Genomic DNA, 23,954 nt, shown 5'->3' with positions numbered 1-23,954 from the left:
AATTAGGATATTTATGTTAGACCAGTTTTCATATCTTGGTTAAGGTAATCTCTATAAATATCTTATTAGTGTTAATGTAATATTCATTTAAAAATTCTCAATAAAATCAAATTTCTTCAAAAATAATGGGATACAAATGTGGTACGCTACCAATGTGTGATTGAATTGGACTGATTGCTGTTAGTGAATGTTTTTAAGGGATCAAGAGATCCTTGGATGCTTGAGAACTGGATACAGAGGATAATGAGTGCATTGGTTAGGTTTCTTAGATAGTTCAACACACACGGAGAGAAGCAAAGTCAATGGCTGATTCCCTAACAAATTACATAATCAGAACTCATGTTTTGTCAAGTTTTGAAGATTCTAATAGTCCCCACCTCCTCCCTAATTGCTATAAAATCTTTTAAGGGGGATGAACTTAATCTTCCCTGCTTCAGAATTGTAAATTACGAGTGAAAGATCCTTTGTACATTATTCTTGGTTAATATATAATATAAAAAAAACATATACAACTAGTGTTTACTAGAAAAAAGACTTTAGACATCACTTTTTAAAAGATGTCTGTAAGAAAAGGTGATGTCTATTCTTTGGATGAAAAAGTGCATGTCAAAGGTAGTTTTTAGAGACTGATTTTTTTCAAAATCATTGTTTAAACTCCCGCACTTTTTTGCGTGACCCCTCTACCTACGAAAAATGCACTTTAGATTTAAGTTTTGGTGTTTATTTAAAAGATAGTGATGTCTAAAGTCTTATTTGTAGTAGATTCTGACAAAATGCACATAATTTTCTTGAAAATTAAATAAAATCATTTTAAAATAAAAGGATAATGAGTTATTCACCCTTACGTACTTGAAAGAACATGATTGTGAAAAAAAAAATTACATAATAATACCTTATTACACACACATTATCAAATAGAGTACAATACTATCAAGATCAATTAGGCTCATAATCCAATTTTTCTCCAAAGAATCCAGCAATGATCCCCAGTCATTCACAAATAGATCTTGTAAACTCGTATTATTTGATAGATTTGGTGTATGGTGATCTTGCCTCCCGAAGTCTCCTTTCTTCTGAAAGTAGTTTTGCAAACCTACAAAGTTTGGAAAAAGAAAGTACATAATTATAAATGAGATGTAAAACGCATGGTTTAAAAAGTATTCCTCCCACCATTGCGTCATTATGGCTTCAATCTCATTATATTATTTGATATATAATAATAAATTTATATGGCCATTTTATTATTTATAACTTCCATTTATAAGGAATTCCAAGAGTGAAAGTTTTGAAACTTTTTATTTTATTTTAAATATGAATGTCATGGCACTTCAAATTAATTTTTATATTTAATGTTATTTGACATATTGAGGGATCCCAACATTTACATCTTTATATAATGAAAGTGGATTATTTGTGATGTTGATCATTTTGGTTTTTTTTTTTTTTGGCTTTCTAAAAGCACCTCAAGATTATTAAATTTCTTTATCGTAACTAAACATACCTAGCTTGTAAATCCATTTTTCTATTTTAAAAATAATTTTAATTTTATGGATTTTATAAAACATTAGAAATTTTAAAATGTAAGTTGATCTGTGTTAAAATAACATATAAAGGAAAGAAAAAAATAGCTCCTCCTATGATGGAAAAAAAAAATTCCTCTTATAAAATAAAAATATCAATAAAATATAAATATTGAAAAAAAAAATCATATTTTCCAAATTGATGTAGTTTTTGACCATAATCACATGCACTGCCCTCTTGGAAAGTCCTACGTGCAACTGGTTGAGTCGAGGGTCAATCGGACCCTAGAGGATGACCCCAAGGAAAAAGAGACGTGCTGAAGTGACTTCAAGCTGGATCCTCATATTGCACTTCTTGACATGAAATTGGATAGGAACTATAAATGTTTTTTCACTCGTATCTCGATGAAAAGCATCTATTGTTCGCATACACTTCCATGCCAAGAAGTGCAATATGAGGTTCTAGCCTAAGATCACTTTAGCATAACTCTATTGCTCAAGGTTAAGAGAGTAGTTAAGAACATTTCCTGGGTCACAGATCTCGATGTTTTATTATTATTATTATTATTTTGCAAAACAAGCAAAAAGAATCTATTAATAAAACATACTTTATAATTAATGTGGTGGTCTTGATGTAATTCTATAATGTACACCTAAGAGTGGTAAGAAAGTTGATTTTCACCTTTTTAGAGCCTCCTCGTTGGTGCCACCATTTTCTACTGGTTCAGAGATACCTGTCTCCAAGTTCACCCTTGAAACTGGTTTCTTCAACAAGTTTTCGCCAACTTGCACAAGATTATCTAAGTTTTTCTTCGTAGAGACATCAACAGATGATACGGTCCCACTAAGCGTGTCATCCTGATTTACCATTTCGTACATAATGATCAGCGATTCATAGAGGTCAAGCTCATTGAATTCCAAAAAAGAGAAATATAGCAAATCAAGTGTGGCATATTGCTAGCAATTTTCATGTAAATATTAAAAAGAATATAGTAGTCAAGTAATTTTTGCAAAATAATGTATTAATGCTTTGTGTTCACTCGACTGTTTAGAAACGTTACTTTTTTTCCCCTTGAAAATAACATCCATTATGGTGCATTTTCCTATTCAAGTTCTTGTTCTTTATATTTGAAGGTTGAAGAAATTAGTCTTGAGTATGAAAATTAGGGCATTTTTATTATAAAAAAAAAAAATCTTAGAGGTTGAATATGACTTGTTTTGGGAAGAGAAATCAAGGGTTTTTTTATTTCGGATGAAGCCGAGGGTAATGAAGTCATTTAACATTATAGTTTATTGTAGAAAACTGAGGTCAAAGGGGGGCAAGTACGCATTTTGGTGAATACTTGAGGTAGCTTGTGTTTTAAAACAGATTACATGAGCCCTTAACTTGGGACTCCTCTCATAGATTAATAAGAAATGGCCTACAAATGCCACTTTCTTCAACCTCTAACCAACAACCTCTGTTCCCTCAAAACCAGTCATCTTCAGGCTCTTAGACATTATTATTAACTATAGTTTGCCCTCCCTTAAAGAAAATCCTGGCTCTGCCCTTTTATAAGATGATTTACCAAAATAAGTTTAAAATTAATAGATCTTATGCTTTTGAAAGTAGTGTCATATACGAATGTATTTTAAGCTTCAAAATTTTAAAAATAAAGGTATTTTAATAATAAAAAATTCAAACCCTCGTTGGGATCATAATAAACATATCAACCATGGGCATCAATAGCAATTTTAATAAACATGTAATGATGATTACCTGAATTCTCAAGTAGTTATCTTCAGAGTGAAGGGCTTTAAAAACCACACAAATATGGAAATCAACCATGTCTGCACTTGCTTGAGTAAACACATCAACTAATGGAGTGGAACCATTACTACGTAACCACCCCAAAACTCCCCATTTGGCAGCCATCTTCGAACTATATTGTTGTTCTATCTTCGGGGTGCCTGTCCCTATGGAGATGACAAGAAATCGTCCATAGTCCATGGGTTTAATTGGGAAGAAATCAGGATGATTATTGAAAGCTTGCTTAGTTACTTCACTAATAGCTACCAAAGCCTGAAATCATGTTGTATTGATCTGAATTAGTATTGACTTTAGCCTTTAATTAACTAGTTCAATTTAGATTGTTTCAAAATTTAGATTATGAATTTACCGGGTTATTAGCAACTACACCACCATCGATGAGGTTAAATTCTTGTATATTTCCTTCTTTATTTTGGGTTTGAAAGTAATGGGCAGGAAGATAAGTTGGCGCGGCCGAGGTGCCAATGCAAATGTCGGATAGTTGAGCATCCATGGTTGGAGAGTTCTTCACCTGCACAAGGAAAATGTCAAATTGATGAGCTTGTTCACAACTACATATATTTTAGGACCAAAAAATCCTCCACATATATAAGTTGCTTATATAGGGAAAAACATATTGGTCAAAGTCCAATGACCAGATCATAACATGTAATTATGGTCAACAAAACGTGAGTTCTCACAAAGAAAAAATAAATACAAACATATATATATATATATATGGGGACGATTCAGCAGCCCTAAAATTTGCCAAGTTTGGTGCCAAACATTTTTCAAAATATGGGTTAGAAGCTTTAGAATGAGCTGATTTTTTGTGAGGATGATCTCTATGATGAGGATATCATCCTCACCAAGAATCAGCCTATTCCAAAACTTCTAACCCCATCAAAAGTGATTTACAAAAATTGGATGGTCCACAATTCTTCATCTTATAAATTAGGGTTAGAAGTTTCAAAATGAGCTGATTTTTTGTGAGGATGATTTCTTCACCGTAGAGATAATTCTCACAAAAAATCAGCATATTCCAAAACTTCTAACCCCATCAAAAGTGATTTACAAAAAATGTTTGGCACCAAATTTGGCAAACTTTAGGGCTGCCGAACTGCTCACATACATATATATATATATATATATATATTATATATATATATATATATATATATATATATATATATATGGGTCCCGTTGGGCACCCTAAGTTTTACCACACACTTTAACAAACGCATTTTGTCCTACATGGGTTAGAAATTTCAAAATGGGCTGATTTTTGGTGAGGATGATCTCTATAGTGAGGAGATCATCCTCACTCATTCCAAAACTTCTAACCCCATCAAAAATGATTTATAAAAAATAGACGGTCCACGATTTTTCAATTTGTAAACATGGGGCTAAACATTTCGGAATGGGCTGATTTTTGGGGAGGATGATCTTCTAATCATAGAGATCATCCTCACCAAAAATCAGCCCATTCCAAAACTTCTAACCCATGTAGGACAAAAAACGTTTGTTAAAGTGTGTGGTAAAACTTAGGTTGCTGAACATTTCCATATATATATATATATATATATATATATATATAAATTGACCGAGAGGGAGAGACCAACCTGATAGGAGGAGAAGATGGTTGGTTGAAGTCGCTTGATGTCAAAGGTAGGAATAATGACATTAGTCAAGGCCTGGTGCAGCTGTGAATTACCTAAATTGTCCCTTATAAGCTTCTGAAGATATTTTCCATTATATTTTGGTCCCATTACTGATTTCAACATCTTCATCATTGGACCAAACATCCCCCTTTTATTGCAGAAAGAATAAAATTAATTAGTACCTTCGTCAAATTAAAAATGGAAAAAAAATTATCCATTATTGTCGTCCTGATCAGCAGTACCTCTTTTGTGGAAAAATTTTAGAGCTGTTTTTAAGGTAGAAGGGCACGATATCTTTGGCGGCGTAGAGAGGACGATTGTTTTCATCTGGTGCAGTCAACATTGCAGTCACTAGACCACCTGTGCTTGTCCCTGCAATTACATCGAAGTAATCCGCTAACCTCGCATCCTTTACATTTAATTAGGTGGACGAAGAAGTATGACAAAAGAAATTTTTTTTAGTCAAAAGTCATAGTGAAATTGCTTGGTCCAGAGGGATATAGAAAACTATTGTTTCCTGTTGTGCATTTAATGGATCCCTATTAAAGCTTGTTTGATTGCTCAAAATAATTGATCCATGGTATGATTATTAATTCAATCACATTGATTTTGGCCTGGAAAAATCTTCTGGATCAACATTTAGTTGTTGTTAATGAGCCGGCCTAATTTGAAAAAAGAAAAAGAAAATAGTCATCCTAAGAAATAGAAGAAAAGAAATGTAAGAGAGCAACTATTGGCACCCCAACCTTTACTTATTACAACCTAATTTCTTAAATTATTTATCACTCTCCCAATTACAGATTAAAACATACTCTTATAACATTACTAAGGTTTGGCTCAAAGTATAGTCTCAACATTACAAAACATTGTAATATTCGTTCAAACAATTTCAATAGTTATTTACAATTATGATTAGGCTCATATAAAATCCTAAACAAAAGAAAAAAAGTAATCTTGCAAAGACGAGAGAGCTTCACTACAAAATTTTAGATTTTTAGCAGGGGTCAAAAATTTATTTTTGGGCATTTAATCCTAAAAAATAACTAAAAAGTTTATAAATCCTAAAAAATTTATTTTTTTACAAAAATTTTCGTTATTTATTTTTATTTTTTTAACAAAGACATATTGTGTAGAATTTCATTTTCCTGTAACGTATAGTGGCGCTTATTTTGGCTGCCACGAAAAATTTGTCACTAAAGATTGATATTTTTGTAGTGCTTCTATTGACACCCTAACTTTTACATATTCTCAATCATTAACTTATTTTCTTTATTTTTAATTGAGTGTAATAAATAAAAGTTCAAGTGCCAATAACAAAACTCTAAAGTAATTATAAAGGGTCAATTAGGTGGACTAGAATTATGACAAAAGAACAAATTTTTAGTCAAAAGTCATAATGAAATTGCTTGGTCTAGAGGGACGTACAAGACAATTGTTTCATGTTCCATCTGTTTCCAAGTAGTACGACTAATGATCTATGGATGTATGACGAGTACTTTGACCTATAAAAGTTGAAAAATAAATAGCCATACGTGAAGACTTGATCCCTGAAAATAGGAAAAAAAAACCAAATTCATGCAACAGAAAATTTGACCCATTAATCTCATTACTAATTGAAAAACACAGGACTTTTCTAATTTCAACCGACGGTTGAGATGTTAGACATCTCATTTTTGGTATCCCTCTTATTTATCGATTCTTCAAGGCGGTCAATCACCAAGAACTCCAAAATGAGTTGAAAACTATTGTAAATATTTCAAGATGAACATTAAACTATTATACACTCTAAGAAAAATATATAAACTATCACATGCTATGAAATGAACTAAAATTACAATAACTAGAAGAAAGTGAATGAGTAAGAGATAATAAATTATCTAAATACCCCTAGAGCCTCATCCTATCAGAAAACACTTTAAACAATTTTGATTCGCATCCTAAGACATAGAAACCTTTTAGTCCAGATAAAAATAGGTCAATTGTAGAAAACGGTGAGCTCAATCCCTGAAAATTCTAAGGTGTGAGCAAATTATCAAAATTTGACAAAAAAAAAAAAAAAAAAAGATAATCAGGAGAGTGCATGACAAAAAATCTAGGCTACTCTCCATAAAAATCTATGACATAGGTAAAATTACTTTCATACCTCTACGACACTACTCGATAAAAAAAGACTTCAAACAACCTCGAATTTTTCCATGTGACCTACAAACCTCTAGTTGTCCATTTATTTCTATTTGTTTTTTAATCAAATTGGATTTAAAATCTTTTTTATTTTATAATTTGAGTTGACTCACTTTTTTTGGGTGACATAGGCCTTGCATGGAAAATCAATTTGTTTTGTGATTAATTCAATGTGTCAACTCACTGATTTTGATGACATTGAGTCAACTCACTAACTTTTGCATTGCATAAAAATTGATTTTTTAAGAAAAATAAAATGAGACAACTCCCTTTTTTTTTTTTTTTTCATCTTATAAGAATTGATTGTTTCAAGAAAAACAAGACAAGTTGATTCATTGTTTTTTAGAACATTATATTGTACAAAGGTTGACTTATTTCAAAATGTACATTTTGAGTCGACTCACTAGTTTTTGGGGAGTTGTTTTGGGTGTTTATATATGACTTTTACATTATTTTCATAATTTTGACATTTCATAATCAATTCCTTATCGAGATCATTTTGCATGAAAATCAAATGCTAAGTATGTGAAACCTCAAGGGTCGTCTAATAGATTAAGATTTTGCATGTGAACATTGTGATTAATCTTTGATGTTTTAATATCCCATGCATTATCAAAATGATTTGGAATTGCAACCCAAGCTCATCATAGAATTTTTGGATAATCAACATACATAGACCGAACCAGAGATTGAATTGGCCCTCAATGACATCATGATGATTGGAATTATTTCCCTCTAAGATATCATTATGACTGTAATCCTCTTAGATAGACCACAAGTTAGTCAATAGATCTTAGTAGTGACTGACTCTCGAGTAAGGTAGAATCAGTGCCTAACACCTGGCTTTCGTAACTTGACCCATGTACCAAGAATCTCAAACATGGACTGATATAAATCCAATTCGAAGTCATTCTTTGGTTCCTAGACCAAGAACTAAGTGGAAACTCTCAATATCATTCTTTGAGGGTCCTCGCTTGATGTGATGCCTTCACTGATCAATTGCAAATCCCAACCCTAGGTTGAGATTAGTGTTGTTTTCCAAGGAGAGAGAGGTTTTTTTTTTTTTTTTTTTTTGAGCGGTGGGAGGAGGGGTGGTTTCTAGGCAAGCAGTTGGAAATATATTGAATCAAACTAAAACTAAAATGATAAAAGAGGCACAATGTGAAAAAAAACCCAAATTTGAGGGCTTTGGAAAATTCGACGGACCAAAAGGTCGAATTGGTGTCGAATTTTTCATTGTCAAAATTTTTTTTCATCAGGCTGAAACTGTCAAATTAATGAAGGATGAGAGAAATTCGACAGCTCTAAGCCATCAAATCTAGAAACATCAAGAATTTTGACGATCCTAGACCGACAAAATCCAGTTTCTAAAATTCGTGGGCCTTGGCCTGTCAAATTTTTATGTCGAATTTTTCAGTTTTCACGTAGTGAGGGTATACCCCTTACACAATTATCTAGTGGGATCTAATGCAAGTATATAATATCAACCTAATGAACTTTTTTAGTCGTTAATGGAAGTTCAAACTCTAATAGAAATTTTGTTTATGATGTCTGCCTCTCGAAGCATGCACAACTTACTCATCGGCCATCTTGTTGCTTTCTCTTATTAGATGACAAGTTTTCCAAATCATATTATTTGAAAAATCTCTAGCTTCTTTTCATAAAAGTGTTAATTTTGATCTGAATAGGATTTGGCAAAATTTTGGGGCAGGAAAAATTCATTTATTATTTGAGCTGTCATTTGAAAAAGCCCTTTAAAATTTTGAGCAAAAAATAATTGCAAAATATAAATACATATAATTTTTTTTTTGAATAATGATGAATGCACGCGGTTGACGTTGCAAGGGCACAGAACCACACATCTTTTGTGTGTATCCCGAGGAAAAATATCTATGGTTTTGTGCCCTTACCACATCAACAGCATACCAAGACCACGGGCATTCATCCCGACTCCTTTTTTTTTTTGGGGGGGGGGGGGGGGAATAATTTATGAGCAATAGATGAATTATTGGGTTTTTGAAATTTTGTGAATTATTATGACTACATTTTTTATTTTTTCTCCAAATGAAAAACTATTATCTTATCCATGAAAAAATGAAAAACTATTATCTAATCCATGAAAAAATGAAAAACTATTGTCTAATCCATGAAAAATTCGTGAACTTGTTATTAGCCTAGACTTGGGAAAAAGGAAGCGGGAAGCTCATCAACTCCGAACACAATTTAAAAACTGCCGAGCCATCTCCAAAATTAGTTTACTTGACTCAACTAAATTTTGAGATGACTCGTTATTAAGAGTCAATTAGGTCAATTTGTTGAGTGGATTCGAGTACTCATTGATTAATGACTCGCTCACCATTTGGGGACACAATCTTGTTGTTGATGGATCTTCTCTTTCTCTTCAAGGTGTTTCAATGCTCATGTCAGTTTCATACTTGTTATTTCTCCTCTCTTCTAAAACGTATTTCACATCAAAACTCAGCAATCTAAATCAAACTAATTAACAATCAAATTTCATTCATAATCGATTCTTTTTTATATTTTTTTAATGAAAAACATACAAAAATTTTGGCCAATCCTTCACCATTCGTCCAATTAGACATCAACAGATTGCCCGATTGGAAGTCATTTGATCCTCCTCGGTTAACTTGATCCCTGACCCCTATAGGAAACATGCCCAAACCCCTCCCAATCAAATTCAATTTGATATTCGGATTTCGAAACCCCTCAATGATTAGAAATCTTGTTTGATAAGCTCTAGGCTTAAAGGCCTAGTTATAGAAAAATTGGACCCAGGCCAAGACAAAGCCAAAGTTTTTTCCTCTTGAGAAAGGGTCTTGTAGAGCACACGTTAAAGTGTAATAAATACACTACGGAAATTAGAATTTGAGGGTTTTTTTAGTAAAAATAAAATTTAAGGGCATTTGCGGAACAAAATCCCCTAAGAAATAGTATAAAAGAAATGTAACGAAGAGTACATGTAATTAATATTTAGATGAAACCCATTTCCACGAAAATTAGGCATACAAAGAAATAGGAGGAAAAAAAGTAATAAAGGATCCACATTTAATGGGTTTTGGTAACATGTACCCTATGGGCACATGTTAAAGTGCAATAAATATACTTGAGAAATTAAATTTTGTGTTGAAAATACCCTTAAATAAATATTTTTTAATTAAAATACTCCAAATACTTATTTTCAATTATAGTTAGTAAATTCGTGATTGATTCGAAAATTAGACAAATAATACTCTTCCCGATCAAAATTGTTATTGATTTCAAAGATTCGAATTAATTTGCAGATCTTTAAATCCCAACGACTAGATCGCGATTTGTTTGTATATTTCGGAAGTATTTTAATAAAATACTTCGTATTTCTCAATTCTCACTTCAAAACTCAAGAGAAGGAAAAAAAAAATTCCTAAGTTGAAAATCGCCCCTACCTACCCACCGTGGAGTTTACTTGTTCGCCACCGTGGGATATGATAATTTTGACATTAATTAATATATCAAGTTTTATACTTTTCATTTACATTGATTATTATATGGATTAAAACTAAATCTTTAATTGCGAATATATATTTTATTGGATGAATATGATCGTGGATTGTTTACTTAAGATATTTTTAATTTATAATTAGATTAAGTATTGATAATTTGATTAGTAGATTAAAATTGTTAGGTCATACCATATGTTACATATATCCAAAGTTTTAAAAATTATTGGATCCAAATCATTTTTGAACTATTTTTGTATTATATTTTACCGTTCTACATTTTTTCCGTCAAATTTTCGAGCAAATCGATGCATCGTTACTCCAAATAGTATTCATTTTATTTTTGTACCATTTTTTCCTGTCCACGAATTGCTAATTATGTTCCCAACGTGTATTTATTGCACTTTTGGGGCACACATTAAAAGACCGACATTTAATTGATAGTTTAGGTGGAATTATGACAAAAGTCAAAAGTCATAGAAAATTGCTTCGTCCAAAGGGACGTTGGAAGACAAGTCTTCCAATTGTTTCCAAACAGTCTGACTAATGATCTAGCTACGATGAGGACTTTGCCTCACAATAAGAGGAAAAAATCAAAGCAAGAAGATTTCTCCCATTATCATTATTAATTGGAAAAAAAAAAAAAAAAGGACTTTTCCAATCTCAACCCACTGTAGAGGCCCTTCATCAAACAAACGGTTGAGATGCTAGCTTGGGATTTCCAGTAAAAGTATCTATAGAAAAATCAGTACTAATCCCTAGAAGACAATACTGATCCCAAGTAAATCTTAGTTTTTCCTCGAACCTGGGTTCAGATAAGTGTTCTTTAAAATAAATAAAAGTAAGAGGAGCCTCAATTCCACAGGAAATTTGTTGGGCAACCTGCTTATTATGTGTTTTGGGATTTTATTATTATTTTGTGTGTGTTGGTGTGCGTGTGTGTGTGTGTGTGTTAGGTTCTAATGGAAGGATTATACGTAAAATCAACCCAATGAACATTTTTTGCCGTTGACTTCTCAAATCGTGCATGACTAACACATCAGCCATGTTATTGTTTTTCTCTAAATTGATGATGAGTTTTCCAAATCACATTCTTCAACCCAAAAAAAATATATATATTTAGTTTTTTTCATAAGAGTTTTAATTTGATCTGAATTTAATTGGGTTCACAACATTCCCATGAAGAGAATGACTCTACTTGGTTGGGAGATTTCAAGGAGGTGGATTATTCTTCTGATGTAGGAAGTGTGAGATAGAAAAAGAAGAAAATGGGGAGAAAGAAATCGTGGTTGAATTTGGGTTCTTCAAAGAAACTAATCTAATTATTTTTTTAATGTCATGCATCATTTGGAACATTCGAGAAATTGTGAATTTCTCTTCCGATAACCGATTACAGAAGTTGAAAAACTCCAAACCCTCTGATTACAACAATTTTGGAGCCTATGTCGAGGAAAGATTCCAATTTTTGGGAGATTTGTAGAAAATTCAACCCCAAGGCGACGTTATCTGATGATGAAGGATCAAATTGCGTGTCTCTATTTGATTATGGTGGTTCGGGGATGCGTTGAAAATTAAATTTCTTAATCGAGCTACTCAATATCTGACTTTCGAAGGGAAGATTGAAAATTTCTTCGCCAAAATCTGTGTGATTAGAGCTTCTTGTTTGGTGTTGGAGCAGAGAAATTTGTGGAAGGCACTGAAGAACATTCTAAATTCGTCGGATAATCTAATGGTGGTGGGTGACTTTAATGCAATTCTTCGTCATGATAAGAAGAAAGCTGGCAATCTTCCTAATTCAAAATCGATGGAGGACTTTGGCATCTTTGTGGGTGATTTGGGTTTGGTGGATGTTGTTTTTTCAAGCTCAAGATTTACTTGGTGTAACAACAAACATGGAAGGGAAAGCATTTGGAGGAGATTAGATAGAGTTTCATTCTCCCCATTGAGAATTACTATTTAAGGATCTTTGGTGGTGGTTCATCTTCCTCAGTCTATCTTCTGACCATTTTCCCCTTACATATTCAATTCTCAAACTCCACTCGGGTCCAAAGTAATTTAGATGTCTTGAGTTATAGGCGGAGTGGATTGATTTCCTTAATTGGTAAGAGAATTTTCGGAACTTGAGATAGAAGGGCCCTTTTAAGGGTGGCAATCAAAACATGACTCACAAACACAACATGAAAATAAAACGAAATTAGTGGGTTTGAGGCATAATAGTACTATCAACTCGTCTAACACGATTATTAAATAGGTTGGGTTTGGGTTGTGAGCGTCAACCCATCAAACCTGTTTAGTTATTCTATCATTAAAGTGTAATTTTAAATATATCAACAATTATTTAAGAATTTTTTAAAATACTCAATTTTTTTTTATAGAATTCCCTAGAACTTTTTCAAATATACATTTTTTTTTGTCAAATTCTTTAAAATATAAAGAGTGTTTATCTTAAAATTAATAAATAGTTAATCTTTAGTTTGGAAAAGAAAAAATACTTTTCTTAATAAGTTATTTATTTTTATTTTTATTTTTTTACTCCATTTTTTTATTAAATTCTGGAGTTATATAGTGTATTATTCCTAATATTGGCAAAATGACCCTTAGTAAGATTTAAGATCTCACCACGACACGAACATGATCGAACTCGACCATTGCCACCCCTCAACCCATTTACTTTTTTTTTTTTTTTTTTTTTGCAAAGTTAAAAAAACTAAAATTTACTGTTAGAGAATTGGATGCAACCGTATTATGATACATGATTTAGATTGTATCATTAGCAATGTATCTCACATCGATCTCATCATAAAAGGAAGGTAGTGATGGAGAATACTATATGTAACAATATCAATTGGAAGATTCACTTTGAATCGTGATAATCTGATGCCCCCCTCTAACATATTCCCCCCTATGCTCTCATCACAAAACCATAGATCATTTGTCTCGAGATACACAAGAAAAAGATTTATGCTCTACTTATCCCGAGGAAATTATCTACGATTTTGTGATGTGGACATATGTCAGAGAGGGGCATCAAAAAAATCATTATTCATTCTACATTAAGAAGTTTAATAAATTAGAATATTTATGTTAGACCAGTTTCCATATCTTGGTAAGGTAATCTCTATACATATCTTACTACTGTTAATGTAATATTCATCTAAAAATTCTCAATAAAATCAGATTTCTTCAAAAATAGTGGGATAAAGATGTGGTACGCTACCAATGTGTGATTGAATTGGATTCATTGCTGTTATTGAATGGTTTTAAGGGATCAAGAGATCCTTGGATGCTTGAGAACTTGATGCAGAGGATAATGAGTGCATTGGTTATGTTTCTTAGATAGTTCAACACACATGGAGAGAAGCAAATTTAGTGACAGATTTCCTAACAAATTATATAATCAGAAATCATGCTTTGCCAAGTTTTGAAGATTCTAATAGTCCCGACCTCCTCCCTAAATGCTATAAAATCTTTCAAGGGGGATGAATTTAATCTTCCCTGCTTTAGAATTGTAAATTACGAGTGAAAGATCCTTTGTACATTATTTTTAGTTAATATATATATATATATATATAAAACATATACAACTGGTGTTTACTAGAAAAAGACTTTAGACATCATTTTTTTAAAGATGTCTTTAAGAAAAGGTGATGTCTATTCTTTGGATGAAAAAGTGCATGTCAAAGGCGGTTTTTAGATATTGATTTTTTTCAAAATCATTGTTTAAAGTCCCGGACTTTTTTGCGTGATCCCTCTTACCACGAAAAATGCACTTCAGATTTAAGTTTTGATGTTTATTTAAAAGATAGTGATGTCTAAAGTCTTATTTGTAGTAGATTCTGACAAAATGCACATAATTTTCTTGAAAATTAAATAAAATCATTTTAAAATAAAAGGATAATGAGTTATTCACCCTTACGTACTTGAAAGAACATGATTGTGAAAAAAAAAATTACATAATAATACCTTACACACACATTATCAAATAGAGTACAACACTATCAAGATCAATTACGCTCGTAATCCAAGTTTTCTCCAAAGAATCCAAGCATTGATCCCCAATCATTCATATATAGATCTTGTAAACTCTTATTATTTGATAGATTTGGTGTTTGGTGATCTTGCCTCCCGAAGTCTCCTTTCTTCTGAAAGTAATTTTGCAAACCTACAAAGTTTGGAAAAAGAAAGTACACAATTACAAATGAGATGTAAAAGGCATGGTTTAAAAAGTATTCCTAGCACCATTGCGTCATTATGGCTTCAATCTCATTATATTATTTGATGTATATGGCCATTTTATTATTTATAACTTCCATTTATAAGGAATTCCAAAAGTGAAAGTTTTGAAACTTTTTATTTTATTTTAAATATGAATGTCATGGCACTTCAAATTAATTTTTATATTTAATGTTATTTGACATATTGAGGGATCCCAACATTTACATCTTTATATAATGAAAATGGATTATTTGTGATGTTGATCATTTTGGTTAATTATTTTTTTCTTTCTAAAAGCATCTCAATATTATTAAATTTCTTTATCGTAACTAATCATATCTAGCTTGTAAATCCATTTTTCTATTTTAAAAATAATCTTACTTCTATGGATTTTATCAAATATTAGAAATTTTAAAATGTAAGTTGATTTGTGTTAAAATAACATATAAAGGAAAGAAAAAAGATAGCTCCTCCTATGAAGGGAAAAAAAAATTCCTACTATTAAATAATAATATCAATAAAATATAAATATTGAAAAAAAAAATCATATTTTCCAAATTGATAAGTTTTCGACCATAATCACATGCACTGTCCTTTTCAAAGTCCTACGTGCAACTGGTTGAGTCGAGGGTCAACCAGACCCAGGAGGATGGCCCCAATGAATTAAAATATTAAAAAGAGTCGTGCTCGAGTGACCTCAAGCTGGATCCTCATATCGCACTTCTTGACATGAACTTGGATAGGAACAATAGATGTTTTTCACTCGTATCTTGATGAAAAGCATCTATGGTTCCCCTACACTTTCATGCCAAGAAGTGCGATATGAGGTTCTAGCCTGAGGCCACTTTAACATTATTCTATTGCTCAAGGTTAAGAGAGTAGTTAAGAACATTTCCTGGGTTGTAGATCTCGATGTTTTTTATTATTATTATTATTTTGCTAAACAAGCAAGAAGAATCTATTAATAAAACATAGTTTATAACTAATGTGATGGTCTTGATGTAATTCTATAATATACACCTAAGAGTGGTAAGAAAGTTGATTTTCACCTTTTTAAAGCCTCCTCGTTGGTGCCACCATTTTCTATAGGTTCAAAGATACCTGTCTCCAAGTTCACCCTCGAAACTGGTTTCTTCAACAAGTTTTCACCAACTTGCACAAGATTATCCAAGTTTTTCTTCGTAGAAACATCAACAGATGATACGGTCCCACTAAGTGTGTCGTCCTGGTTTACCATTTCATACATAACAATCAGCTATTCATAGAGGTCAAGCTCATTGAATTCCAAAAAAGAGAAATATAGAAAATCAACTGTAGCATATTGCTAGCAATTTTCATGTAAATATTAAAAAGAATATAGTGGTCAAGTAATTTTTGCAAAATAATGTATTAATGCTTTGTGTTCACTCCACTGTTTTACAAACGTTACTTTTTCCCCCTTGAAAATAACATCCATTATAGTGCATTTTCCTATTCAAGTTCTTGTTCTTTATATTTGAAGGTTAAAGAAATTAGTCTTGAGTTTGAAAATTAAGGCATTTTTAAAAAAAAATAATAATAATAATCTTAGAGGTTGAATATGGCTTGTTTTGGGAAGAGAAATCAAGGGTTTTTTGATTTCAGATGAAGCCGAGGGTAATGAAGTCGTTTAACATTATAGTCTATTGTAGAAAACTGAGGTCAAAGGGGGGCAAGTAGGCATTTTGGTGAATACGTGAGGTAGCTTATGTTTTTAAACTGATGACATGAGCCCTTAACTTGCGACTCCTCTCATAGATTAATGAGAAATGGCCTACAAATGCCGTTTTCTTCAACTTCTAACCAAAAACCTTTGTTCCCTCAAAACCAGCCATCTTCGAGCTCTTCGACATTATTATTAACTATAGTTTGCCCTCCCTTAAAGAAAATCCTGGCTCTGCCCTTTTATAAGATGATTTACCATAATAAGTTTAAAATTAATAGATCTAATGCTTTTGAAAGTAGTGTCATATATGAATGTATTTCAAGCTTCAAAATTTTAAAAATAAAGGCATTTTAATAATAAAAAATTCACTATAATAGCATAACATATGATGGTTTAGAATTTTAAAATTTTAAGTTTAAAACTTCAAACCCTCGTTGGGATCGTAATAAACATATCAACCATGGGCATCAATGGCAATTTTAATAAAAGATGTAATGATGATTACCTGAATTCTCAAGTAGTTATCTTCAGAGTGAAGGGCTTTAAAAACCACACAAATATGGAAATCAACCATGTCTGCACTTGCTTGAGTAAACACATCAACTAATGGAGTGGAACCATTACTACGTAACCACCCCAAAACTCCCCATTTGGCGGCCATCTTCGCACTATATTGTTGTTCTATCTTCGGGGTGCCCGTCCCTATGGAGATGACAAGAAATCGTCCATAGTCCATGGGTTTAATTGGGAAGAAATCAGGATGATTATTGAAAGCTTGCTTAGTTACTTCACTAATAGCAACCAAAGCCTGAAATCATGTTGTATTGATCTGAATTAGTATTGACTTTAGCCTTTAATTAACTAGTTCAATTTAGATTGTTTCAAAATTTAGATTATGAATTTACCGGGTTATTAGCAACTACACCACCATCGATGAGGTTAAATTCTTGTATATTTCCTTCTTTATTTTGGGTTTGAAAGTAATGGGCAGGAAGATAAGTAGGCGCGGCCGAGGTGCTAATGCAAATGTCAGATAGTCGAGCATCCATGGTTGGAGAGTTCTTCACCTGCACAAGGAAAATGTCAAATTGATGAGTTTGTTCACAACTACATATATTTTAGGACCAAAAATTCCTCCACATATATAAGTTGACTTATATAGGGAAAAACACATTGGTCAAAGTCAAATGACCTGATCATAACATGTAATTACGGTCAACAAAACGTGAGTTCTCACAAAGAAAAAAATAAATACAAACAAACATACATATAAAAATTGACCGAGAGAAAGAGAGAGACCAACTTGATAGGAGGAGAAGATGGTTGGCTGAAGTCGCTTGATGTCAAAAGTAGGAATGATGACATTAGTCATGGCCTGGTGCAGCTGTGAATTACCTAAATTGTCCCTTATAAGCTTATGAAGATATTTTCCATTATATTTTGGTCCCATTACTGATTTCAACATCTTCATCATCGGACCAAACATCCCCCTTTTATTGCAGAAAGAATAAAATTAATTAGTATCATCGTCAAATTAAAAATGGAAAAAAATTATCCATTATTGTCGTCCTGATCAACAGTACCTCTTTTGTGGAAAAATTTTAGAGCTGTTTTTAAGGTAGAAGGGCACGATATCTTTGGCGGCGTAGAGAGGACGATTGTTTTCATCTGGTGCAGTCAACATTGCTGTCACCAGACCACCTGTGCTTGTCCCTGCAATTACATCGAAGTAATCCGCTAACCTCGCATCCTTTCCATCCAGCTCCTACACCAACATTTTCTCCTTAAAGTTAAGATATGGCTCAAGAAGTATTAGCTCTTACTTTATTATTCTTACTGGAAAATAAAAGGCCATGATCTTGTAGGATTTCTAAGAAATTCTTTGATTTCTTCTATGAATAACCGGAACATTGAGTTCTGGGAATTAGACTGATTCTATCTTTATTCATTCCATTTGAAGAAAGGATGGATCCCAACGAATCGATTTTATCGATCTAGTATTTATTAAAATCACATTTTACAATATATCCTATCTAATACTTTATTAGGCATAGATGTTGATGTTGAGTCTTTTGTATTTGTATTTTAGTATGTAAATTAATATAAATTTGTAAATCACCTTAGAGCTCATGTCCTACAAATTAATTAATGCATATTTGAATTAATTAATGCGTATTTGAATTAATAGGATGAACAATACCTAAACCTCAAGATGGATGCCTAGAAAAATTGCAACATATTGATGATACTTATACAAGTTTATGCATCAATATATGTATTTGTATGAATGGTATACCTGAAGTTGTGATTCGAGAAAGGCAAGAACAGTCCCCGGGATGATCCCTCTTATTCCTCCTCCATCGATACTAAGAATGGTAATTAGCTTCCCATAAGTTGGGGGTTGTATTTGAAGGAATGGTAGGGATTTTGATTGCTCCATTAAGAAGTTAAATTGAAAAAAGAAAGTTAAAAGTGTATAATACTCTAAACCCAAAACCAAGCAACGATGGTGAGAGTGAGAGTGAGAGAGAGAGAGAGAGAGAGAGATTAATTATAATTCCTCAAAAGTTGTGATGATGTTTGTTTGATTATGCATGGAGAAGCAGTTATATATATAGCCATATATTGAGATGAAGAAGGAACTTTCTATGCTTCTTCATTGAAATCTTGAAATTTTCTCTTCCTATCTTGGAATAAATGTACTAATTTAATCTTGCCGTCGTCGAACAAGTCCAACAACCATTTAAAAATTGTTTTTTGGTCTGGAATGTGATGCAAGTTACAGTTTCTTGGACTCTTCAAAATTATCCATATTTTAAAAGAGATTCACGAGTACATCATGATGAGGTGCTCGATCCAGTACTTTAGGTAGTTGGATGACAATCACACTCCATAAATTAGAAAATGTAAGATTCGACTTACCCCTTTATCAAAAGTACAACATCTTTTTTATTTTATTTTTATTGAAAAATTGAAATTACTCTATCTGCTTTGTACACTACAAATAATTTGCATTGAAAAATGTATACAATTGTAAATGACCATGTGTTCGGCATTGTAAATAAATATAAATTGTAAGTATGAGTGGATTAACACGGAAGCACTGTCACAGTTTCCACGTTTTTTTTATTTTAAGAAACTCTTCTCTCATCATTTTATATGTTAAAAAAAACTATTAATAAATGAAAAATCCGACGCATGTTACTAAACTAGCAATGGGTCAAATTATATCTGCTTATCCTTATAACATTACTAAATTTATCCATCATTATGTTTATTCAAACATTTTTAGGGTCAAATATGGATATACGTCTTATCCAACCTGATTATCTGTTTATCCGAGTTTAGTATTGTAAATTCACAATAAAATATATGTATAACATAAAATTAAGGATTTTCCATTATCTTCACAATTGGGTAATATATATCTGATTTGGATATCCGCTTGAACTTTAGGTAAAAGTCGAATACATATATTATTTTAAAAAGTGGATAAATAGTCAGATATGGATATCCTTAGAATAAGTGGGTAAGAAATCGGATATGGACAACCGGATGTATAGTTGGATAAGGAGAAAAGAAAAGTAATTGATAACACTTGCAATTGTAATACCAATTTACCATTGTTATGCATTTAAAGGGTGTCTATTAAAGCTTGTTTGATTGTTCAAAATAATTGATCCATGGTATGGTTATTAATTCAATCACATTGATTTTGACCTGGAAAAATCTTCTAGATTGACATTTAGCTGCTGTTAATGAGCCGGCTCAATTTGAAAAAAAAAAACTAGCCACCCTAAGAAATTGGAGAAAAGAAATGTAAGAGAGCAACTATTGGCACCCCACCCTTTACTTACTACAACCTAATTTCTTAAATTATTTATCACTCTCCCACTTACAGATTAAAACATATTCTTATAACATTACCAAGGTTTGGCTCAAATTATAGTATTAACATAACAAAACATTGTAATAATCATTCAAACAATTTCACTAGTTATTTAAAATTATGATTAGGCTCATATAAAATCCTAAACCCAAAAAAAAAAAAAAGACAAAAATTAAATAAATAAATAAAACAATCTAGCAAAAACGCGAGAGGGTTTCTATTGATACCCTAGCTTTTATATATTCTCAATCATTCACTTATTTTCTTTATTTTTAATTGGGGTGTAATAAATTAAAGCTCAGGTGCCAATGGCAACTCTCCAAAGTAATAATAAAAGATCTACATTTAATTAGGTGGACATAGAATTATGACAAAAAGAAAAAAAAAATTAGTCAAAAGTCATAATGAAATTACTTGGTCTAGAGGGACATAGAAGAATATTGTTTCCTGTTATGCATTAATGGGTCTCTATTAAAGCGTGTTTGATTGTTCAAAATAATTGATCCATTGTTTGATTATTAATTCAATCACATTGATTTTGGCCTGGAAAAATCTTTTAGATCAACATTTAGTGTTATTAATGAGCCGGCCAATTTGACAACAAAAAAAAAAAAAACTAGTCATACTAAGAAATAGGAGAAAAGAAATGTACCAGAGCAACTATTGGCACCCCAACCTTTACTTATTACCACCTTATTTCTTAAATTATTTATCAATCTCCCAATTACAGATTAAAACATACTCTTATAACATTACTAAGGTTTGGCTCAAATTATAGTCTCAACATTACAAAATATTGTAATTTTCATTCAAACAATTTCAATAGTTGTTTATAATTATGATTAGACTCATATAAAATCCTAAATCCTCAAAAAACCAATCTAGCAAAAATAAGAGTTTCTATTGACACCCTAGCTTTTACATATTCTCAACCATTCACCTATTTTCTTTATTTTTAATTGGGTGTAATAAATAAAAGTTCAGGTGCCAATAGCAATTCTCCAAATTAATTGTAAGGTGTCTACATTTAATTAGGTGGACGTAGGCAAAAGAATTTTTTAGTCAAAAGTGAAATTGCTTGGTCTAGAATATGGTAGGACTAATGATCTATAGATATTTAACGAGTACTTTGACCTATAAAAGTTGGAAAAATAAATAGCCATGCGTGAAGACTTGTTCCATGAAAATAGGAAAAAAACAAATTCACGCAATAGAAAATTTGACCCATTAATGTCATTACAAATTGAAAAACACAGGAGTTTTCTAATCTCATTATTGGCATCCTTCTTATTTATCGATTCTTCAAGCTGATCAATCGCCAAGAATTCCAAAATAAGTTGTAAATTATTGTAAATACTTCGAGATGAGCCTTAAACTATTGTACATTCTGAGAAAAATATATAAATTGTTACTTGCAATGAAATGAACTAAAATTACACTAACCAGAAGAGAGTGAATGAGTGAGAGATAAGAAATTATCAAAATATCCATAGAGCCTCATCCAATCAGAAAACACTCCAAACAATCCTGATTCGCATCTTAATACGTAGAAACCTTTCACTTAAGATAAAAATAGGCTAACTGTAGAAAACGATGAGCTCAATCCTTGAAAATTCTAAGATATGAGCAAATTATCAAAATTTGAGAAAAAAGATAATTAGGAGAGAGCACATGCCAAGTGATCATTATTTTTAACGAAACTTAAAACTTAAGCCTATCATGAGGTATAGAGCCAAAAAAGATCTAGGCTACTTGCCAAAAAATCTATTACATAGGTAAAATTACTTTCATACTCCTACGACACTACTCGATCAAAAAATACTTCAAACAACCTCGATTTTTTCCAGGTGACCTAGAAACCTCTAGTGGTCCATTTATTTCTAATTTTTTTAACCAAATTGGATTTAAAATCTTTTTTTATTTTATAAGTTGAGTTGACTCACTTTTTTTGAGTGACATAGGCCTTGCATGGAAAATCAATTTCTTTTGTCATTAATTCAACGAGTCGACCCACTGATTTTGATGACATTGCATCACATTCAGAAAAATAAAATGAGTCAACTCACTAACTTTTGCATTGCATAAAAATTGATTTTTTAAGAAAAATAAAATGAGACAACTCACAGTTTTTTTTTTTTTGTTTTTGTTTTTGTTTGCATCTTATAAGAATTGATTGTTTCGAGAAAAACATAACGAGTTGATTCATTGTTTTTTAGAACATTATATTGCACAAAGGTTGACTTATTTCAAAATGTGCATTTCGAGTCGGCTCACTAGTTTTTGAGGAAATTGCATGTCATAAAACTTGATTTAGTCCCAGAGTATGCACATTGAGTCGACTCATGGTTTTGGGTGTTTATATGACTTTAACATTGTTTTCATAATTCTGACATTTCATAATCAATACCTTATTGAGATCATTTTGCATGAAAATCAAATGCTAATTACGTGAAACTTCAAGTGTTATCTAATAGATTAAGATTTTGCATGTGAACATTGTGATTAATCTTTGATGTTTTAACATTCCATGCATTATCAAAATGATTTGGAATTGCAACCTGTCAACATCATAGACATGATGATGATTGGAATTATTTCCCTCTAAAATATCATTTTGATTGTAGTCCTCTTAGATAGACCACAAGATAGTCAATGGATCTTAGTTGTGGTTGTCTCTCGAGTCAGGCAGAATTAGTGCCTAACACCTTTTGGCTTTCGTAACTTAACCCACGTACCAAGAATCTCAAACGTAGCCTTATATGAAACCAATTCGAAGTCATTATTTGGTTCCTAGAGATTAGGGCCTAGAAAGTTGATTTATGGTCCTATTTACAGAGACATTAAGCTTGAAAAATGCATAAGATCCCCTAAATAAATAAAATACGTTGATAGTCTATTCTTATTATTATTGTTTTTGAATAAATTGTATATTTTCAGACTAATTATGATTATTTAAGTGTAATAGTTCAAATTGTGAGAGCCAAAATGATAAATCAGGATAAATGAAAAGGTGCATTGCAATCCAAGACCCAAAACAAAGTTGCTGACCAAAATTCAAGTTCATTGGACCCACAAGCATCGCAATGCCACTTGGGCGACACGATGATGTCAGCAATTTTCCTTGATATTTGTACATTAGTAAATTGGCGTGATTCATATCAAAACAAATTAGATTTTTAAGTTTTTGTAAAATACGAAAGTAGTCCGAATTCGAGATAAACCCTAATCTGGTCTCTATAAATAAGAAACCAGACTAGAGCCAAATTGTCTCCTCTAAGATGATCTTCTCTAGTTTTCTTCTATTTTTTTATTTTTTATTTTTTATTTTTTAGGTTTTTTAGTTTTTTAGTTAGTTTCTATGGAAGCTTTGTAAACAGAAGGATATTATACCAGATTCAAAATCAAGATTAATAAAGATATTTTCTTTCTCTTCCCTAATTTCCTATTATTTTATTTTATTTATTATTTTTTTTATTGTTCTTAATATGATTTATAACTAGATCTCAATTAAAGAGGTC

At 31.7% G+C, this 23,954-nt stretch overlaps 2 protein-coding genes across 3 annotated transcripts; both read right to left on the bottom strand.

Annotated features, from left to right (window-relative positions):
• Positions 1 to 884: 884 nt before the first annotated feature.
• LOC147403746 (patatin-like protein 2) lies at positions 885 to 19,115 on the bottom strand. 2 transcript variants are annotated; one of them, XM_086439466.1, is made up of 7 exons: positions 18,844 to 19,114; positions 18,131 to 18,312; positions 17,851 to 18,037; positions 17,453 to 17,614; positions 17,053 to 17,355; positions 15,913 to 16,088; positions 885 to 1,093 (listed from the first exon to the last, which is right to left on the bottom strand). In XM_086439466.1, the coding sequence occupies exons 1-7, from the start codon at positions 18,985 to 18,987 to the stop codon at positions 1,021 to 1,023; spliced, it is 1,227 nt and encodes a 408-aa protein (XP_086295592.1). In that variant the 5' UTR covers positions 18,988 to 19,114; the 3' UTR covers positions 885 to 1,020. The 2 variants fall into 2 exon arrangements, with proteins under 2 accessions (XP_086295592.1, XP_086295591.1); XM_086439465.1 differs by lacking the exon at positions 885 to 1,093 and adding an exon at positions 14,703 to 14,810 and having other exon boundaries at positions 18,844 to 19,115.
• Positions 2,199 to 5,078, bottom strand: LOC147403747 (patatin-like protein 2). The gene is made up of 4 exons (XM_086437521.1): positions 4,932 to 5,078; positions 3,680 to 3,841; positions 3,280 to 3,582; positions 2,199 to 2,378 (listed from the first exon to the last, which is right to left on the bottom strand). Exons 1-4 carry the CDS (start codon positions 5,076 to 5,078, stop codon positions 2,199 to 2,201), a joined length of 792 nt encoding a protein of 263 aa, XP_086293647.1.
• Positions 19,116 to 23,954: the final 4,839 nt, after the last annotated feature.

Source organism: Akebia trifoliata, chromosome 4 (assembly GCF_017979445.1).
Source record: "Akebia trifoliata isolate Shusen 1 chromosome 4, ASM1797944v1, whole genome shotgun sequence".
Taxonomy (NCBI): domain Eukaryota; kingdom Viridiplantae; phylum Streptophyta; class Magnoliopsida; order Ranunculales; family Lardizabalaceae; genus Akebia; species Akebia trifoliata.
Note: the sequence above shows the minus strand (reverse complement) of the source record. Positions and strands in the feature narration are given on the sequence as shown.

What these genes read in the sequence shown, in the direction of transcription:
- LOC147403747 (XM_086437521.1), bottom strand. Translation starts at nt 5,078, where the DNA reads ATGGGACCAAAATATAATGGAAAATATCTTCAGAAGCTTATAAGGGAC. An exon ending in CCATCTTCTCCTCCTATCAG is followed by an intron (nt 3,842 to 4,931) that starts GTTGGTCTCTCC and finishes TTCCTTGTGCAG; the next exon opens with GTGAAGAACTCTCCAACCAT. An exon ending in GTGTAGTTGCTAATAACCCG is followed by an intron (nt 3,583 to 3,679) that starts GTAAATTCATAA and finishes ACATGATTTCAG; the next exon opens with GCTTTGGTAGCTATTAGTGA.
- LOC147403746 (XM_086439465.1), bottom strand. Translation starts at nt 18,987, where the DNA reads ATGGAGCAATCAAAATCCCTACCATTCCTTCAAATACAACCCCCAACT. An exon ending in TTCTCGAATCACAACTTCAG is followed by an intron (nt 18,313 to 18,843) that starts GTATACCATTCA and finishes ATGTTGGTGTAG; the next exon opens with GAGCTGGATGGAAAGGATGC. An exon ending in AACGAGGAGGCTTTAAAAAG is followed by an intron (nt 14,811 to 15,912) that starts GTGAAAATCAAC and finishes CAAACTTTGTAG; the next exon opens with GTTTGCAAAATTACTTTCAG.